The 20543-nt window shown below is 44.1% G+C and overlaps 1 protein-coding gene across 4 annotated transcripts in view; it reads left to right on the top strand.

The window, feature by feature from the left end:
* ADAMTS17 (ADAM metallopeptidase with thrombospondin type 1 motif 17) overlaps positions 1 to 20543 on the top strand; it is a 343034-nt gene that overhangs the window by 165100 nt on the left and 157391 nt on the right. For all 4 annotated transcript variants that reach the window (XM_060617804.3, XM_060617802.3, XM_060617803.3 and 1 more), the window contains exons 9-10: positions 7146 to 7286; positions 9492 to 9642. In XM_060617804.3, coding sequence (XP_060473787.1) covers positions 7146 to 7286; positions 9492 to 9642 — 292 coding nt within the window. The remainder of the gene's footprint in view (positions 1 to 7145; positions 7287 to 9491; positions 9643 to 20543) is intronic.

Here is a 20543-nt window from a genome sequence, read left to right as displayed (position 1 = left end):
TATTTGTAGAAGATACCTGATGAATATTTGTTGAATGAATGAACAAATAAATGAGTGGCATTAAGATTTTGTCCCTGTTTAGTCGTAGATGAGGAATTGGAGGTGCACAGTTGCTGGAATCCTCATCCAAGTCTGTGCGACTCCAAAGCCAGGACCCTCAAATATAGCACTTGCTTCTGCATGATGAGAATGGGGTTTCATATCATCTCTTTCTTTTTTCCTTTTTCTTTTTTCTTTAAGGTATGTTATCATTGAAAACTTCACCTTGTTAGCAGATTCTTTCAGAATTCATTTTATTTCAAAAGCCTTTAACAGGAATTACGAGATGACCACTATCCTGAAACAGACATGCTCACAATCAGACTTTCATTTTGACAGTTCTTGAGAGAAATCCAAATCTTGATACCCTTTACTGGATGTGTATGTTTTTTGGCGTGTCTACACTTACATCATCTACTAGGGTTGAATTGAAGTCTACTCATAAACTATATACTTGCAACAGAAATTTTTTTCTACATAGGTTTTTTTTTTATTGTTTTAAATTTTAACTAAATTAGTTTAATTACTTTAAATTAGTTAACATACACTGTTATGTAAGACTCAGGTGTACAATGTAGTGATTCAGCAATACTGTCCCTTACTCAGCATTCATCATGATCAATGTGCTCTTAATCCCCTTCACCTGTTTCACACATTTCCTCCCACCCCATCTCTCTAGTAACAGTTTGTCCTCTAGGGTTGAGTCTGTTTCTTGGTTTCTCTCTCTCTCTCTCTCTCTCTCTCTCTCTCTCTCTCTCTCTCTCTTTCCCTTTGTTCATTTGTTTTCTTTCTTAAATTCCACATACGAGGGAAATCATATGGTATTTGTCTTTCTCTGACTAATTTCACGTACCATTATACTCCCTAGCTCCATCCATGTTGCCGCAAATGGCAAGTTCTCATTCTTTTTATGGCTGAGTAATATTCTATTCTATATATATACACCACATCTTCTTTATCCATTCATCTGTTGATGGGCACTCGTACTGCTTCCGTAATTTGATTATTGTCGATAATGCTACTATGAACATAGAGGTGCATGTATCCCTTTGAATTAGTATCATCTCTTTGTTTACATATGTTCATTAAACTATCAGAAAATTGGAAGCCAGCTTCTCTGTATGCAACGTGTCCAAGCAGAAGGGAGTCTATGGGGGAAGGTGCCGGAAGGGGAGAAGCCTCATCATCGAGAGCCACCGTGCCTGCTGTGGTCTACCTGGCCTGGAAAGATAGTCTCAGAAAAAAGAGTCTGGCCTGGTGTGTGACCTGAAGCATGTCACCCTAGTTTTACAGCCCCAAAGGGGCTCATCAAGAATGAAGGAAGTGGGGCGCCTGGGTGGCTCAGTCGGTTGAGCGTCCGGCTTCGGCTCAGGTCATGATCTAGCAGTCTGTGAGTTCGAGCCCCGCATCAGGCTCTGTGCTGATAGCTCAGAGCCTGGAGCCTGCTTCAGATTCTGTGTCCCCTTCTCTCTCTGCCCCTCCCCCACTCATGCTCTGTCTCTCTGTCTCAGAAATAAATAAACATTAAAACAAAATAATGAAAACAAAAAAGAATGAAGGAAGTGTTTGCTTCATCTGGAGGGTATAAAGATACAAATGGAAATAGAAGTGAAGATACTCAGGCCAAATGATGGCCCAGTGATACTGCAACTGCTTGTACAGAGTGGATTCTTAAACAGGAATAAAAGGTGAAAATACTTATCAACATTACCTTTAAAAATTGCTTTCCGGAGGTGCGCCTCAGGCACCCGACACCAAGGCCGTCACACCTGATCTTCCTGCCCCTGTTGGAACCGGCAGCCATTTCTTCAAGCATCAGATAAAATTTAAACTTCATACCTTGTGCCCATGTTGCATGCAAATGTGTGTTGTGAAACACCATAATCACCCTTAGCATCGTGCTGCATTCACAGAGAGCGGCCCGGAGACCTCCTGAGAGGAGGGCAGATACACAGAGCTGTCCCACTGTCTTAGGGGATGCACGGTCTTGCACACGCACACATACATGCACGCTCTTGCACACGCACATGTACACGCTCAGGGACTAGAGTGAGGGCCAGAATCACTCAGGTTATGCACGCCTTCTCTCTTTTCTTTTTCTCTCTTGATCTCTCTCTCAACACAGTCAATTGCATTTTTGTTCAATGAAAAGTTAGAGCCCGTTTGATGGGAATCTTCTGTACGGATAAACACACAATACACAAGCCCAGGCAGAAGGAGGAGACAGACCTGACTCATATACCTGACATCAAAATCCCTTATACATAAATTCAGGAACTTGAGTGTTTTCATTACTTTTGTGCTCTGGCGAGTGAAGAGAGACGGTGTATACTGCATGTGTCTTAACCATTGTCAGCTGCTGTGATATAATCCACTACAGCAAAGCACACTTAACACCAACGCTGTGCTGATCATTATTTACCCACTGGTGATCCAAACTTCATGGTGACTTAGGATCATTCTTACTGTGATGATCCTGTGTGTGTAGGAGGCAAAGCTGAGTCTGTAGAGACCCCAGATCTACTCTGCTGGTTGCATTGCTACTGAATCCCTGAAGGCTGATAGGCTCATTTCCTTGGACAAAAACAGAAACAAACAAAACCTCCTCCGGGGGGGGGGGAGAGGATTTTGATGTTATTGTTGCCTACTTGTTTTGTTCCCTCTAAATCGGGTTATTGATGATCATGACAATTTAAGCTGGATAAATGAGTGCGACCTGTTACTCCTAGTGACTTTTAATACTTGCAAGTGATGTTTCTGAGTAGCTGAAGATTGAGGGCACAGTGTGGTTCTTGTCAAAGAAGTATCGACAGTCGAGAATTTTCCTTCCAGTATAAAGCTGATGTGTTAGTTGTTACTGTTAAGTAATACGAATTAATACAAATCTAACTACTATCTCCTAGAAACTGCCATGAGCCATCCCTATTACTGCAGCGGAGTGCTGCTTCAGTGAGCACTTACTGAAAATGGACTGTCAGTATGCCCACAGGGCTAACAGGGTTGGCCTGGGTTGGCCAGCAGCCCCTTCAGTGTGGAGGCTACGTCACGGGAGCCATTTCCCCAGGTTCCCTGTTTGGAGGGGAGGTGAGACCTCATTGTATACCTGTTGTCAAAATCCCAAAGCTTCTGAGAAACAGACTCAGAGCCAGGTAAAACCAACACTTTCAAGATGGCAGATATACCAAACCTAAAATACACAGCCGTCTCCATGGTTTTCAGGATTTGGGGTGAAGCTAGGAGGGGTGAAACATTGTAGGGATTCTCTTAGAACTCCCTGCATGGTACATATTGGATTTCCTAAAGCTAATACAGAAGCAATGTGTTACTTGTTTTAAGATAAAATCAACTCAAGGCCATTAAGTTGTGACTGTGTCTGATAAATCTCAGTCACATGTGACATGAGGCATGTCCGTGTCCTTAACCCCACTGTTACTTAGAGTCAGAATTACTGTGTTCGCTTAATGCTACTCCTTCTTGTTAAATATAATGTTGCCAGAAGTAATAGATGCCCTGGGACATAAACCTAAAACAACATACATTTCTCAGTCAAGTAATCCTGAATTTAATCTAAAAATAGCCTAAACAGTAGTTTATGTAAACCTCAAATATCAGGACTCCCAGCCCAATGCTAGTTCATCAAACTGTAAATTTATGAGGCACTTAGTTAGCATTTGAACATTTTAAACTAGATCAAGCATGATCTGTGTTAGAAACAGGCTCCAGAAATCCAAGAATCCCACTCTTGGCTGATCTTGCTGACTGGAACATTCCTTGGGGAAGTCCTTCTCTGGGGCTGGCTTAGTGAAACACTAACATAGCACACTGTGTAGGCATATGGTTATCGACGGCATAGTCAGCTTTTCTGAGCACTGTTTTAAACATAGTTTTGTCTCCTGAGAGACCAGGCCCTCTGGCCAGCAGAGTCTGGCAGTGTGAGCAAAGGAACCTCTTTCATTTTACGACCAATTTGACCACGAGAGAAAACTTAGAAGTGGTCACAGATGAAATATTCCTCCATAGGTGGTGAGGCCATTCTGCCAGGACTTGGATCTCCTCCCGTTGTGGTTTCCCAAACAACATCCTTGTTGTTTGAAAAAACCCATCTGGTGGCCACTCAGGGGATCCCAGCCCAGGATGATGGGAACCGGCTTATAAAAGTGCAAAGCTAGAAGAAAAACTGACTCACAGGTTGGTTCTCTGTAGGACTATATTCCCCAAGGGTGACAGCAGACCAGTTGCACCTGGTCTGTGCGCCGTGCTTACACCTTGTCATTGAAGATAGAACGGAGCCACTGTTTTCCTGAGACATTTTCTTTCTGGAACCTGTACACATTTAGCAGAGTTCACCGAAATCCATCAAAATTTTCAGAAGATCTGTTTATTTCGAAAACCCTATCTCTAGTTTCATTTAAAGATATCAGATAAAACCCTAAGACAAATTTAAGATGCCTTTTAGCATCCTTTGCTAAAGGCACTTGAAAAACCAGCCACTTCCTTCAAAAGTTAACACAAAACAGGGACACCTGGGTGGCATGGTCGGTTAAGCGTCCGACTTCGGCTCAGGTCATGATCTCATGGTCCATGAGTTCAAGCCCCGTGTCAGGCTCTGTGCTGACCACTCAGAGCCTGGAGCCTGTTTCAGATTCTGTGTCTCCCTCTCTCTCTGCTCCTCCCCGTTCATGCTCTGTCTCTCTCTGTCTCAAAAATAAATAAACGTTAAAAAAAAAAAAAGTTAACACAAAACAAAGAGATGATAGGCAGATAGACAGATGGATAGCTGTAGATACCTATTGGCGTAGATAGATAACAAGCAGGGAAAAAAACTAAAAAGCTGAACAATGGTGCTAAAAAATAGGACTCATTTTATTCAGTGAAGTAACCAATAGAAACATATCTAAATTACTCCTATTGGTCAGATTTATCTGACAATTTCTTGGCTCTTCATTTAACTTGAATTGGACGGATACCTGGTTTCTTGGCAAGAGGGCAAGAGTGAATCTAGCCAGAGAAGGCTTTCATCATTCTGTTGAGCAAGACGCCATGGTGCTAGACTTAGTGCCCTCGTAATGGACATGGATTCTCTGATTTTTGTGGTGCTTTCTCCATTATTAAATAGCTAGTTTATTCAATAAATATTCACAGAGTGCCCACTCTGTGCCAGTCACTGGTAGAGACTCCACCAGGGATAGAAAACTGCCCTGGGGAGTTGGAAGTGCCTTTTGGGAAATGCAGAGGGAGAGTGCTGTTCAGGGTGACATCTAGGAGAGCAGTCTGGACCACGGGAAAACATGGCCACCAACACATGGGTTCATGGCACCACAGATAAGCTTTCTTCTGACAGGGTAGTAGTTGGTCAATTGACCAATTGACACCCCCCCACCAAAAAACAAGGTTCAAGTGGAGAAACGTAAAGAAATTATACTTAGGTGCCTTAAACATTTGGTTTAAGCTTAAGCCATGAAAATGTTAATTTTTTCACCAATATTGCAGTGGCGGTGAACGCTTTTTCTTAGAGGGTATGTGTCTACTGATTGCCCTCGCACGTCACCTTCTTCACACAAACCACGAGTTATAATGAAATGAGTTCAAATTCCAGTTTCTTTTTCTTTTTTAGATTGGGTAGAATACAAAAGATCCTTGTGAAGCAGTCTGGACCAGATTTTTATGATATTTTTTCCCCTCATCTCTTACACTTGTCTTGCCCACATCCAATTTGGCAGTGGGCTATTTTTAGCGAGCTAAGTTAGTTTTCATGAAAACAACTACTCTTGTTCTCGTGTTTCATGTATTAATTGAAATAGCAAGTATTACTGACATAAATAGGCTTAAGAATAAATGCAGTTAAGTCTTGATAAGCGTTCCCTTAACTCACAGGAGCAGATATGTGGGTGATCAGAGACTGCCCTGCCAGTCTGAGGATTCAGGAGCACGAGTGCCAGGTGGTGTGTTTTCCAAGGACTAGGATAGCTTTGGCTAATCCAGCTCCCCATGGTATTGGTGAAGGGAGTGTCTCCATTGGCAAGAGTATGGGAGTGGCTTGGAGGGTGTGCAGAGTAAGAATACAGGCAGGCCTCTGTCGACAGACCCCAGGATTAAGCAGCAAGCAGGGGGCATTGATGGAAGATGGTCAGAGATGTATGACGGAAACTGGAAAATGAGGCTCCAGAGAAGCCTTTAGAACCTCTTTTTATAATTATCTCTGTTTGTGTTGTCTCCTTGCCCAGGCAGGCAGTGATCTGGAGTCAGGGATGGCATTTTGTGCACTGTCGTGTCTTTGTAGTCCATTAGCTGGCACTTGGGAAACCTCTGGTAAATATTTTTGAATGAAAGGAAGTACATGTTTTCTCCATTGGGCTTGTTGGCAAAGGATGGGCGTCCTTCTGCACAGTGAATCTCTGCCCTGGATATCACAGGTCAGCAAAGTGTGGGCCATCTGATCTTGTATGTTCTGTGCCTCAGGTTACCCCAGTGACAGCATGTGAGCAAACTAAGATCCTTGTTCAGCTTCTAGTGTGCGGTCAGCCACATACATCTAGACAGGCATCCTGGTGTCTATTAGGTACAACTGGGCATGGAGGCCACAGGTATGATGTTGGTGGACCCAGGTATAATGATGTGAAAGACAGAAAAGCCACATTTTCCACTGATTTGAAGGTTTACACCCATGATATTATTATATAAGTCAAAGTCATGGGTGGTTCCCACTAGACCTTCCCATAATGACTTCTCCATAGGACAGCAATACACTTAGATCATTAACATTGGTCTATTATAGTGTCACAAATAAGAGTAACCATCAGAAGTTTACAGTGTAAGAACGATAATATCACAGCATTGATGTAATTTTTCATTTATTCATTTACTTAGCAAATGCTCCTTGTGCCTGCTCTGTCTTCGTTCATTAAGTAAGGAAGTCATCGCTCAATGTCTCTATAAGCTCGTGGTTGCTGGTCTGCTTTGTTGAGAATAGTGTACTGGGTGTCAGCCTGTGTCACTCTTTGTGTTTCAGACCTGATTTAAGTTAGCATGGTATGCTGGAACCTGGAACTGCAGATGAAAGCCTATAGCATAAGCGTCCCTCTCTCCTTTTCCTTTTCCTCGGGCAGCTTGGGAATGAACCATGATGATGACCACTCATCCTGCGCTGGCAGATCCCACATCATGTCAGGAGAGTGGGTAAAAGGCCGGAACCCCAGTGACCTCTCTTGGTCATCCTGCAGCCGAGATGACCTGGAAAACTTCCTCAAGTAAGTCCTTGAATCATTCCGTACAAGCACTATAATAGAAAATATTTCTGGGACGTGTGGGTGGCTCAGTCGGTTAAGCGTCCGACTCTTGATTTCACGGTTGTGAAAATGGTCTCACGGTTGAGAGCCCCGCATCAGGCTCCGCCCCCACTCTCAAAAAAAAAAAAAAGTAATAAAAAATATAAAAAAATGTTTCTAAACAAGTGCTTCCAGAAGACATAATAATAATTGAGGTCTTAGCAAGTGTGGGAAAGAGAAATGAATCGCTTAGAACTCTGATCTGGCCTAAAGAGGTGGTCAGCGCAGAGTCTCCAATATCTGGCCAAAACTTCCTCTCACATGTGCATATGCCAGGATGCTGGGCACCCAGCTGCTACTCGTAAATGCATTATTGATTGACAGAATATCAGCACAGTGACCAGGACTTGAAAAGAACCCCATTTCGTTTCTCTGCAGTACTTTGAGTGGATACCACCATAGCAGTGTCCTTGGGTGCTACAGAAAAAGTCACTTCCTTAATGCTCAGCCTGCTTCCCTTGATAGGGGGCACACTTGCTGGGGAGCAGGGCTTGCTCACCTCCCCCCTCCCATGTAAGGATGGGCTGTGTTTATCTCGCTGCCACCTTCTTTCCAGAATATATCTGCATCATTCCACTTGCAGATTGCTACAGAAGAGCTGGCCGTCTGATTTCAGACCTTTGTCAAACAAAGTCTTTGCTCAGGTACCATAAGGATCCCTTAGTGTCAAGACCTCAGGGATAAACTTACAGATTGACAGGTAGACCCCGATCACTTCCGTGCTTAGTTGTATTCGTCCGTCCACCACATGGAGATGGAAGGAACTGAGTCTTACCTGCGTACGGAGCTTTGTGGTTCAGTAACACATTAAAGTACCCTCCGTGAATTCGGGATGCAGAAGCCGGGCATCACTCTGCCTTCTGTCCCTATCCTGGGTCTTCTTTCATGATATTTCCTGTGGGTGGAGAAATTATGTGCTACACAAGGCTTAAAAACGGATTCATTAGTTTTAATAGCGTCTATTTCTTCCTGAGTACTTGTTATCACAGAATCTCCATGAAATGTTGTTGTAAGCCTCTTGACATTGTTTCATTTTCCCCAGAAGGGTCAGTGAAACAAGGCAGGATATTTTCATTTGCTTATATACACATTGCTGGTCCCATTGCCTTTCTTAAAGTGTTGTGTGTGTGTGAGCCCCGGGGAGGTGGCCAGCGTCAGCCTGTGTATACTTGCGTGCAACTCTCTTCTTCGAGAATCTTGGGGTGAGGCTGGGTTTCCTTTCTACTACCATCTGCCTTGCTTTTGGGAATTGAAAAGCAAAAGCATTCAAATATTCAACCTCCTAAGGGAGCCACAGGCTCTTAGCCCCCAATTCAGTTTTTCAGAGTTGTTCTCAACATCTGTGAATGTTTCCATCGCGGTAGAAATCCTGACCTCCTTTGCAAATCGTGCCTCCAGCCAGTTTTTACTGAGGGCAGAATGTGTGCTCAGGTAGGACACCTAGACCAGTCAGCTTCCATGGCCTGACACAGGCTCTCCAAGAGAGTCTGCAGAGTTGGAAATAAGCACTTTGTTTTTTATTCAAAATAAAGCAAAAATGACCCTAGCTTCTATTTTTTTCTTTATTCATGATAATTTTGCTCAAAAACGTATTCTTTTGTTTTAATGTTTATTTATTTAAGGGAAAGATAGGAAGCAGGAGAGGGATAGAGAGAGAGGGGGAGAGAGAGAATCCCAAGCGGACACCACAGCTGTCATCACAGAGCTGTACGCGGAGCTCAAACCCACGAACTGTGAGATCATGACCTGAGCCAAAACCAAGAGGCCAAAACCATGAGTTGGATACTTAACCAACTGAGCCACCCAGGCACCCCTCAAAGATGTATTCTAAGAAAATACTGTGGGAATCGATTTCAGAAATAGATTTTCACCCAAGAAAGCTCAAACTTGAGAAAAGTACGTTAGCCTCACGGGTTATTATTCCCAGGCCCTTTCCTAGTTGCTAAGCCCTCATTGTCTTCTTAGTAAAGATCTGCATTTGGCCAGGTAGAAAAAGAGTCCAGTGCCTGGGTCATCTTCCCATACATAATTCGGAGATGCGTCCTTCTCCCCTTCTCTTGAGTGACAAATCAAAACAAAAACCTGGGAAGTAGCCTTATAAGTCAACTTGCCCCTTGGCTGTTTCAGGTCGAAAGTCAGCACCTGTTTGCTGGTCACAGACCCCAGGAGCCAGCATGCAGTGCGTCTCCCTCACAAGCTGCCAGGCATGCACTACAGTGCCAACGAGCAATGCCAGATCCTGTTTGGCACCAATGCCACCTTCTGCAGAAACATGGAGGTAAGCAGCCGCGGGAGGACCGGCTCGGGATGGAGCGTCTGGCTTCTGTTGGAGGACACAGGTATCCATACTCCACACACACACGTGCACACATATATGCACCCACCTGTTCGCTTACCCTGACGTGTGTTTACGTACGCCCTTGCGGGCATTTGCATAGGTGTACCTGTAGAGAGCTACACGTGCGCACATGCACACATGCAGTTACATGCGTGCATAGACATACTTCCACACACAGGAAGCTTTTTTTTTTTTTAATTTTTTTTAAGTTGATTGATTCTGAGAGAGGGAAAGAGCAAGCAGGGGAGTGGCAAAGAGAGAGGGAGAGAGAGAATCCCAAGCGGGCTCCGCATTGTCAGTGCAGAGCTCACACAGGGCTCGAACTCACAAACCGTGAGATCATGACCTGAGCCAAAGTCGGAAGCTCGACCGATGGAGCCACCCAGGCGCCCCTGTCCTAAGGCTTCTAAACGCGTGTGAGCCCGATGAGCCGTCACCACAGGTTCCCTGGGTTGTTGTCCCCAGTGTACAGATGGTAACGCCAAGCCTCAGAGATTCAGCGGTCATTCGAAATGCCTTGGTTAACAGGTAGTAGAGCAGGGATTTGACTCGGGTCTGTTCACCCCCAGAGCACACACTTTCCCCACCATGCTGTTGACAGCAGGCCGTGGCTTGGCCACTTTTGTGGGTGCGGGTGCCGGGGTAGAGGCGCCAGGACCTGGGGCAGCACGGTCTCCGTGCCGTGGACCAGGTGGAGGCCACAGCAACCTGCGTTGGCAGTTGGCTCAGGTCGAGGAGCAGAGCCTGTGCCATTCTGGAGCAGAAGGACAGAAGCAGAACTAGCTGGGGATGTGTGGGACTCAGGAGCCACCCAGTGGCAGTTGGCCTGAGGGAGGGCTCTCCAAGTGCTGGAGCTCAAGATGGTATCTGGTCCCAGGGAGGGAGGCTGGAGGGCTGGCCACGTTCCCCGAGCGAGACCCCAGCCCAGGGCAGGACCATCTCCAAGATGGACACACCAGGGACTGTTCCTCTAGAACGTGACCCTGGGGTCGCAGCCAGCAGAACGAGTCAGCCTGGACCGCGGGAGGCAGGAGGCGGCCTCTTGAGAGCTTCCTGGCTATGTGGGAGTTGGTCTGGGAAATCAGGGTGGAGTCCCCAGTCCATCGTTTGGGGTGCAGAAACCCCCAAACCAGGCTAGCACCTCCTGCTAGCTGTTTCCCCAAAGGGCATTTGTGCCCAGCGTTGTCCTGCCCCATTGCCCTGTGGAGGTGCCAGCAAGGGTCCCGTCCAGGCTGAGTAATGGAGAGCTGAGTCCCACTTTACACCCCTGTGCCTTGTATCTTCTGCCCAGCAGCAGCAGGGTTGAAGGACGCCTCTCTGAGGAGATGCAGTGGGCCCCAGGACTCGATCATCCCCGGCTGTCTGCCCCTGGTGCCTGATGTGCTCACCATCAGCCTTGGCCATTAAGACTCTCCTTCACATACCATATGCCAGCCAGGAGGCACCCTGTTTACCCTTCCCAGCCTTCAGTCCTTTAAAGTACCTGCTGATGCAGAACCATCAGAAAGGGCGGTTTCAAAGGGTCCTCGGATGGTGTGGTGACAGCATGAAATCCATATGATTAAAACCCCAGGGGAGGACCCTGAGCATTCAGGAAGAGTAGAAACATCCTGGGCTCCTGGGGTGGAGAAGAGGGAAGTGCCCAGCTGAGTCATGGGACACAGAGCAGCCACTCTGCCCACCATGGAGTCTTCTCGGGGCTGGTGGGTTGTTGCGGGTCAGGCTGTACTGGCCCTACCAGGGGCAGGATGGATGGGGAGTTACGGAGAGTGGGGCAGAGACTGCCTCCTCCCTGAGAGCTGCAGCCACGTTTGCCTTTTAGGAGCCAATTGCACACCAATTGAGCCAGGAGGGACAGGAGGAGGGAGGTGCCTATGCTAAGGGCTCATGATTTCCCAGGCAGAGAGAGTACATGGAGAGAGTGAATAGGAAGGGTCAGCTTCCCATGCACTGTCACATGAAACCCCGGCTGCGACCCTTGAGGCAGAGGCTTTGAACCCCATTTAACAGATGAGAAGACAGAGGCTAGGAGAGGTTAGGCAATGGGCTGAGATCACCCAGCCAGGAAGGAATGGGCTGCAGAGTGAGCCCAGGTGTGTCTATTACTGAAGGAGAAAAGGAAAGCTACATATAGTCATTCAAACACAGACCCCAAAGGGGAGGAAGGTGACCTGGTATTTTATTTTCCTCTGCTAGCATCATTTTGCTAGAAGACAGTGAAAATGTCAACAAGTAATGATCAGCTCAGCTGTGTCACTTTTTATTCTCCCTAGAAGCTCAAGATACAATTACATAAAGTGAAATCTTCTTATTTTGTAAGTTATAGGGAAGCTGAACATTTTATTCCTACACCTCACCAGGAACCACAAAATATGTTCTCGTCCTTGCCTTTTCCTGAGAGTTTCACCAGTACTAAAATATAAAATGGGCATTTTCCTCCCCCTGGTACCTAGCGGGAGCGATTCCTTAGGGGAATGAAAGAGCACCTCTTAGCACGGCTGACTTAGATGGCCAGTAGCCTCGGGGAAGCTGGTGGAAATTGTCCTGCTTGCGAGGCTAGGGTGCTTCCTTCATTGTGAATCTCACAGATGGCGGTAACTTCACACGGGAGAAAATGTCATACAAATGCACAGGAGGCAGTGTCGGAGAACAGAGAGACAGAAGGCCAGCTGGGAACCAAGAACTTTGGAAGTGCTGGCCCTAGGCCTGGGACACACCATATGACTCAAAGACAAACCAAGGCAGCACCCCGCTGTGGGATTCTAAGGCTTGTTTTATCATCAATTTCCTCGTGTTGTACCTTTACGGGTCCATGTTTCAGTCGGTGTTCAGTCTAACAGGAGAGCGTATATACGTCGTATTATTCCTTTCTTGTTCCCGTGTAACACTGACTCTTTGATGCTGGTATGAGTCCTTCTTCTTCCTGGTCCTCATTTCCTTCTGCACTCCCCTTCCCCTACTCCATTCCGGTTGAATTGCCTTTCCACTCTTTCTTGAACCTGGAAGGCATGCTCCTAGCAAGGCCACTTTGCTTCATGCCAGCCTGGACACTCTTCTCCCACTTGTCCCCGTGACTAAGTCCCTCATCTTTTTTCTTTCTTTCTTTTTTTTTTTTTAATTTTTTGATTTTGTTTTTTTCCAAGGTAACCTTCTCAAGGAGGCCTGCCCTGACCTGCTACTTAAAATTTCAACTGGGTAACCCTCCCCCATCCACTCTTAGAGCACCCAGGACTCCTGATTCCCTAAGGGAAAGCCCTGTATTCATAAACTTAACCCTCTTTAGGTTTATTTATTTTTGAGAGAGAGAGAGAGATCAGGGGACATGCAGAGAGCAGGGTGGGGAGGTGTGCTGACAGCAGAGAGTCCCATATGAGGCTTGAACTCACCAACTGCAAGATCATGACCTGAGCCAAAGTCGGACACTTAACTGGCTGAACCACCCAGGCACCCCCGTAAACATAGCATTTTCAATATGCTGTATAATTCATTTGTTTGTCATGACTACTGATAATCTCCCTCTTCTGGATTATAAACCTTTCAAGGGCAGAAATTTTACTTTTGCTCCCCAGTGTTTTCCACCTACCTTGGTCAGTGCCTGGCACATAGTAGGTGCTCAGTAACTATGTTTTGATCTGGGATCCATCCATAACCCTAAACAGAAAATTTAAGTTCTTATGTGACTTTATCCAACCACTGATGACCCTGTGGGCAAGCTGAGTTGAGGAAAAACTGTTAGAGACCTCCCTGTATAATTATAATATATCGATTCTCTAAGCCTCAGTTCACCATCTGGTTCACCAGCGTACATGTAAGACTCTGTCAAATATCTTGCAGAGGTCAATACAGATCTGTCCTGTGGCTTCCTCCCAGGGCAAGAAACTGTCCAAAGCAGCATGGCAGATCTGATAGTGACTGACTACAGGCTGGTTCCTAGTGACCACCTCTGTGTGTCTCTTTCTTTGTGTACTAGTGCCCTCATTGGTAAAAATCCAAGGCTCCTGGTGAGTTAATTGATACACATAAGGCGCTGAGGACTGGGTCTGTCACAATGCCAGCACCCAAAGTTTTGAGCTGATATGTATGTTATTATTACCTTTATGGATAACACTGATTCCCATCTGTTGGAGCACAGAACTAATCTGTCTGTGTACATCTCTTAGATCAGCATTTCTCTGTATTGAACTTCTGAGGGCCATGGAAAATTAAGCATTAAGTAAAACCTGTACTCCTTTGGTAGCCAGAGACATCCAGAACCAATCAGAAAGGTCTTTTAATCCAGTGCCACACAGGTCTTTATAACCATTATTATTCTTTAATGCCCTTGAGGATTAAAGTGGATCTCACATTATAAAATGATCATGGTTGCAATGTTGCCTTTAAATTTCTTATCTTGACTTCTGCCTTTGGCCAAGGCAAAGTAAAAGGGACCAGATTTACCCTCCCACCTGAAGCAACTGAGAAATCCAATGAACTGTATGTAACAGTGATTTTTCATGACATTGCACATCAAGCAAGGAAGAATTATGATCCTTGAGAGATGTGAAGCACATAGTGAGCCCCCTAGTTGTCCTGGCTTACTGCCTGGGTGGTCTCCAGGCTGTGACACAGGGAGGGAGAACTGAGAAGAAGCAAGTCTTCTTGAGTTGAAGAAACAGAGCTGGGAGTACAAGTTGTTCACAGAGCAGAGTACCATAGAAGAGAGAGTTTTATAAAAAGAGAACCTCAGAAATCTGCACAAGATCTCCATCAATCTTCAGCTTAGTGCTCAGCAATGTATGTGTGAGAAAACTACCCAAGGCCAGGAAAAGAACCATCTGAAAATGTTAGAGGTACAACCTCTGGAGCTCACTTAAATGCGCATAAGGGTGTTGCATCAGTAGCATGGCAAAATTAGCCCTATACTGAATGCTGATCAGTGCCACCTATGTAAGTTTATAAGCAAAATCTGAAAAAATTAAACAGTTTCCAGGTGACCTAACCAAGTCCTAGAACAAAGCTCAAAAATATTTGTAGAAATACAAAACCATCCAGCACTCAGTAAAATAAAATTCACAATATCTAGCATCAAATAAAAAATTACTAGGCCTTCAAAGGAACAAAAAAATATATCCATAATGAGGAGAAAAATTAGTCAGAACTGACCAAGAAAGACACAGATGATAGCATTAACAGACCACAGGGCATTAAAATAGTAATTATCATCAGGTCCCAGGCTCAAGAAGGTAGCAGAAAGATTTAACACATTAAGTAGAGATATGGAAGATATAAAACAGATCCCAAGGAAACTTCTAGAAATGAAAACTACACTGTTGGAGATGAAAGAGATTCTGCATGAGGTTGCTGGGAAATGAAAGATTGTAGAAGAAATGATTGGTGAACTTGAGGACAAAGTGATTGAAACTATCCAAAATGAAACACAAGGACAAAAAATTATGGACAAGAAAAAGAAGATGGCATCAGTGAGCTGTGGGTCTTTAAGTGGCCTAATACATATGCAGTTGACACCCCAAAAGGAGATGAGAGAGAACAAGGACAAAAATAATATTTGAAGAAACTATAGCTAAAAAAAATTCCAAACTTGATGAAAATGATAATCCCACATATCCAAGAAGCTCAGTGAACCCCAAGCACAAGAAACACAAAGAAATCCAGACCAGCACTTATCAAAATCCAACTGCTTAAAAGTAATGATAAAGAGAACGTCTTAAAAGTGCCAGAGGAAAAAACGTTATGAACACATAAACAGAGGTAAAAAAGATATTGTATTTCTCATTCAAAACACTGTAAGCAGAAAAGATGTGGAGCCTCATCTTTAAAGTGCTGAGAGAAGGGACACCTTGGTGGCTCTGTCGGTTAAGCAACCAACTCTTGGTTTTGGCCCAGGTCGTGATCTCACTGTTTCGTGGGTTCAAGCCTCATATCGGGCTCTGTGCTGGCAGTGTGGAGACTGCTTGGGATTCTCTCCCTCTGCCTCTCTTCCCCTCCCCCACTCACGCTCTCTCTGTCTCAAAATAAATAAACTTAAAAAATAAAATAATAAATAAAGTACTGAGGGCAAAGAAAAACCTGTCACATTAGAAATTTATACCCAGCAAAAATCTCTTTCAAAAATTAAGGTGAAATGGAGTCTTTTTATGATGCAAAAGCGGAAAAGCTGAAATGTCGCTGGCCAACCCATGTTAGAAGAAATGTTAAAGGAGGGACAGCTGAGTGGCTCAGTCAGTTAAGCATCCAACTTTGGCTCAGGTCATGACCTCCCAGTTTGTGGGTTTGAACCCTGCATTGGGCTCTGTGCTGACAGCTCAGAGCCTGGAGCCTGCTTCAGATTCTGTGTCTCCCTCCCTCTCTCTCTGCCCCTCCCCTGCTTGTGCTCTGTGTCTGTCTCTCTCAAAAATAAATGTAAAGAAAGAAATTTAAAAAAAAAATAAAGGAAGTCTTTCAGGCAGAACAAAAGAATGAAGAACCCTGGAAGTAGTGACTGTATGGGTGGATATATGATATATTTAAATATGTTCAAATGTCTTTAAAAAGGATCACTGATCATTTAAACAACTTTCTTACCAAAAAAAAAAATAATAATAAGAATATAGTCATGGTACATATCCAGCATCCTAATCCCCAGAACCTGTGAGCTTTATCGTATATGACAAAAAGGTTAAAGATCTTGAGATGGGGACATTTCCTGGATTATCTGGGTGGCCTGATGTAATGAGAAGGGTCCTTACTAAGGGGGAAGCAGGAATCAGAATAGGCAGGAGGAGACATGATAGCCAAAATGAGAGGTGGGGGTCATGCAAGGAGAGGCCATAAACCAAGGAGAGCAAGGGAGCCTCTAGAAGCTGGAAGTTCAGAAAAACAAATTCTCCCCTTGGAGCCTCCAGATGGAACCAGCCCTGTTAAAACCTTTACTTAAGCCCAGTGAGACTGATTTTGGACTTCTAACCTCCAGAACCATACAATGAGACATTGGTGTTATTTTAAGCCACTGTGTTTATGGCAATGTTTTTTAGAGAAGAAGTTGGAAACACTAATAGCTTTGCCATAGGAAACCAATACAGTAATGCAGAGTTTATAACATATGTAAATGTAAAATGTGTGATATACACACAAAAGACCAGAATGGGAGCAAATGGTCATATACTGTTGTAAGGTCTTTATGCTATGTATGAGGTGGAATAATTGCACATAAAGACAGACTGTGATAAGTTAAAGATATATAATACCAACTGTAAATCAACCAATAAATAACACAGCAAAAGTATAGCTAATAAGCCAACAAAGAAAACAAAATGTGAGCATATATCACTTATCCCTGTGACCCCTTAAGTATATTAGAACTGATTATGTAAAGATGAATTATAAGTCCATAGACATTTATATTCCATTATGCTAAGAAGCTGTTGCAATTGACATTAGGGCCCATGACCTGTTCTATTTAGATGTGGGTCTCCTCGTAGCCCCGTGCTCATCCCATGTCTCCAGCTGTCGACTTCTTCACAATAATCACACCCATGACGTCATGACACGTCAAGGTATCTCTGGTTATTTCAGAGGCAATTCTCAACAAAATTCTGTGTATCATAAGGCCCCCTTTAATAGGAAAAAAAAAATTACTACTTACTAGATACCATGAAAAAGAAAGAAAAACACTCCAAGCCAGGAAGTTTAGAAGAATGAGTATCATAAAGCCATTAAAACTCCAGAACTCTGGGGGTGCCTGGCTGGCTCAATCGGTGAAGCATCTGACTTTAGCTCAGGTCATGATCTCACGGTTTGTGAGTACAAGCCGCACGTCGGGCTCTGTGCTGATAGCTAGAGCCTGGAACCTGCTTCGGATTCTGTGTCTCCCTCTCTCTGCTGCTCCCCCGCTCATACTCTGTCTCTCAAAAATAAATAAACATTCAAAAAAAAAACAAAACCCTCCAGAAATCTAAAGGAATCTCTCCCTTTACAAACTGCATTCATACATGGCAGTGGGAACGTTGTCCATGTTCTCAGGTCCTGGCTCCCTCAAAGACTTTAGATGGCAAGAAGTTCATTGGCAAGCCCCTCGGCTGGCATTCCTGTGCAGAGCAGTAGGGGGTTAGGTTGGAAAAGGACCTACACATCAACGAGACAAATAGGGTGTGTGTATCTTTTATCTTAGAAATTCCTAGAACTTTAAGCCTATCACACAAAAGAAAATAATAATGAAATGTAACAGAGGTTGGAAACTGCCAAGGGAATGAAACCATGAAACACATCAGTGCTGAGGAGTTGAACATTTTCTTTTTTGCTTTCTGGAATATGGACCCATAAAAATAAGAAGAGAAGGAACTGGAGAGATTATATTTTGAGGAAAATACTAACCCATGACTCCTGGTGGGAAGAGTTTTCATTTTGCTTCTGCCTTTTATGAGGAACAAAAGCTTATCCCTGGCAGAAGGTAGAGGCCTGTCGTCCCAAGAGGGCTGTGTTTCTCATGAACACATCTTTATTATCGTGTGGAAGCAGGGGTTCTGAACCAGGGTCTGCGAATAGATTTCAGAGGGTTTGTGAACAAGGATCATGAAACTTTACATATTTTGTTATCTTCAATCTGTAACTGAAACGACTACGGTTAAACCATGAACAACACAGATGTGAACTCTGTGAATCCACTTATGTATGGATTTTTTTTTTTATAAATCCAGTACAGCACTACGAATGTACTTTCTCCTACGATTTTCTTAATGTGTTCTTTTACTTCCAGTAAATTTCCTGTAAGACTACAGTATGTAATACATGTAACATACAAAATATGTGGTAATCAACTATTTGTGTGGTTGGTAAGGACTCCAACAGTAAGCTGTTAGTAGTTCGAAAGCTATATGTGGATTTTTGTTGGTGTTGGGATCGGCATCCTTATGCCTGTGCTGTTCAGTGATCGGCTGTATTTCCTTCAACCTTGGATGTTGGCAGGAAGCCACAGCAGGGTTAGCAGTACCTGTGACTGTCTCGTGATTAGGACTCACAGATCTTTTCATATCGTGTGACAGTTGTAGCTGCTATCTCAAATTATCATTTACACTCACCACTACTTTATTTTTTATTACACCAATTTATACTTTTATTCCTTTATTAATTTATTTTTTAAATTTAAATCCAAGTGAGTTAACATACTGTGTAATAATGATTTCGGGAATAGGATTCAGTGATTCATCAGTTACACATAACACCCAGTGCTCATCCCAACAAGTGCCCTCCTTAATGCCAGTCAGCCGTTTAGCCCATCCCCCCCACAAACACCCCACCAGCAACCCTCAGTTTGTTCTCTGTTATTTAAGAGTCTCTCGTGGTTTGTCTCCCTGTCTGTTTTTATCTTATCGTCGCTTCCCTTCCCCTATGTTCATCAGTTTTGTTTCTTAAATTCTACATATGAGTGAAATCATATATTTGTCTTTCTCTGATGGACTTAATTCGCTTAGCATAATACCCTCTAGTTCCATCCACGTTGTTGCAAATGGTAAGATTTCATTCCATTCCATGGAAGTAATATTCCATTGTATATATACACCACATCTTCTTTATCCATTCATTAGTCGATGGACATTGGGCTCTTTCCATACTTTGGCTATTGTTGATTGTGCGGCTATAAACATTGGGGTGCATGTGCCTCTCTGAATCAGCATTTTTGTATCCTTTACCTACTAGTGCAATTGCTGGGTCATAGGGTAGTTCTATTTTTAACTTCCTGAGGAACCTCCATACTGTTTTCCAGAGCGGCTGCACTAGTTTGCGTTCCCACCAGAAGTGCAAAAGCGTTCCCCTTTCTCCACATCCTTGCCAACATCTGTTGTTTCCTGAGTTGTCAATGTTAGCCATTCTGACAGGTGTGAGGTGGTATCTCATTGTGGTTTTGTCACCGCTACTTTAAAATTACAGGGGCGCCTGGGTGGCTCACTCGGGTAAGCATCCAACTTCGGCTCAGGTCATGAATCCGCAGTTCCATGGGTTCGAGCCCCATGTCAGGCTCTGTGCTGCCAGCTCAGATCCTGGAGCCTGCTTCGGATTCTGTGTCTCCCTCTCTTTCTGCCACTCCCCCACTCACTCTGTCCTCTCTCTCTCTCTCTCTCTCTCTCAAAAATAAATACTAAAAAAATTAAAATTACAGGGGCACTAGGTGGCTCAGTCGGTTGAGTGTCCAATTCTTGATTTTGATTTTGGCTCAAGTCTTGATCCCAGGGTCGTGAGATAGAGCCCCATGTTGTGCTATGCGCTGAGCATGGAGCCTGTTTAAAATTCTCTCTCTCTCTCTCTCTCTCTCTCTCTCTCCCTCCCTCCCTCCCTCCCTCCCTCCCTTTCCCCTCCCCCTCCCTCTGCCCCCTCCCCTGCTCACTTGTGTGCTTTCTCTCCCCCTCCCTACTCCCTCTCAAATGAAAAAAAAAGAAAGAAAAATATTTGAAATTATGGTGGTTATTAGACCCACGGCTAGATCCTCTTAGGTAACGTGCTGACAAAGAAATACATACATGTTACAATATTACGAACTGGTATTTATTCTTGTATTTCGAATTATAGTTAAATTTGTTTCCTTGGCAATCTTGTGAATTTTATAATAATGCATTGACAAATATTGTTCTGAAAAGGTGTTTATAGGCTCCCCAGGTGCCTCGTAGCACAAGGCCAGGTGCCCAGCACTAGGCATGTCAGGCCCCCGTCTCTCCCCAACAGGAAATGCTAGCTTGCCCTGAGCTATTTTACTCTTTAGCTGGAATTTCAAATACACAACCTCCTGACTGGGTCTTTGTGTATGTTCTTCAACACAATTCATGGCCATTTTAAGGTCAAACTTAAAAGCCATTTCCTCTCTCAAGGGCATA

This window comes from Panthera onca, chromosome B3, assembly GCF_046562875.1.
Source record: "Panthera onca isolate mPanOnc1 chromosome B3, mPanOnc1 haplotype 2, whole genome shotgun sequence".
Taxonomy (NCBI): domain Eukaryota; kingdom Metazoa; phylum Chordata; class Mammalia; order Carnivora; family Felidae; genus Panthera; species Panthera onca.
Note: the sequence above shows the minus strand (reverse complement) of the source record. Positions and strands in the feature narration are given on the sequence as shown.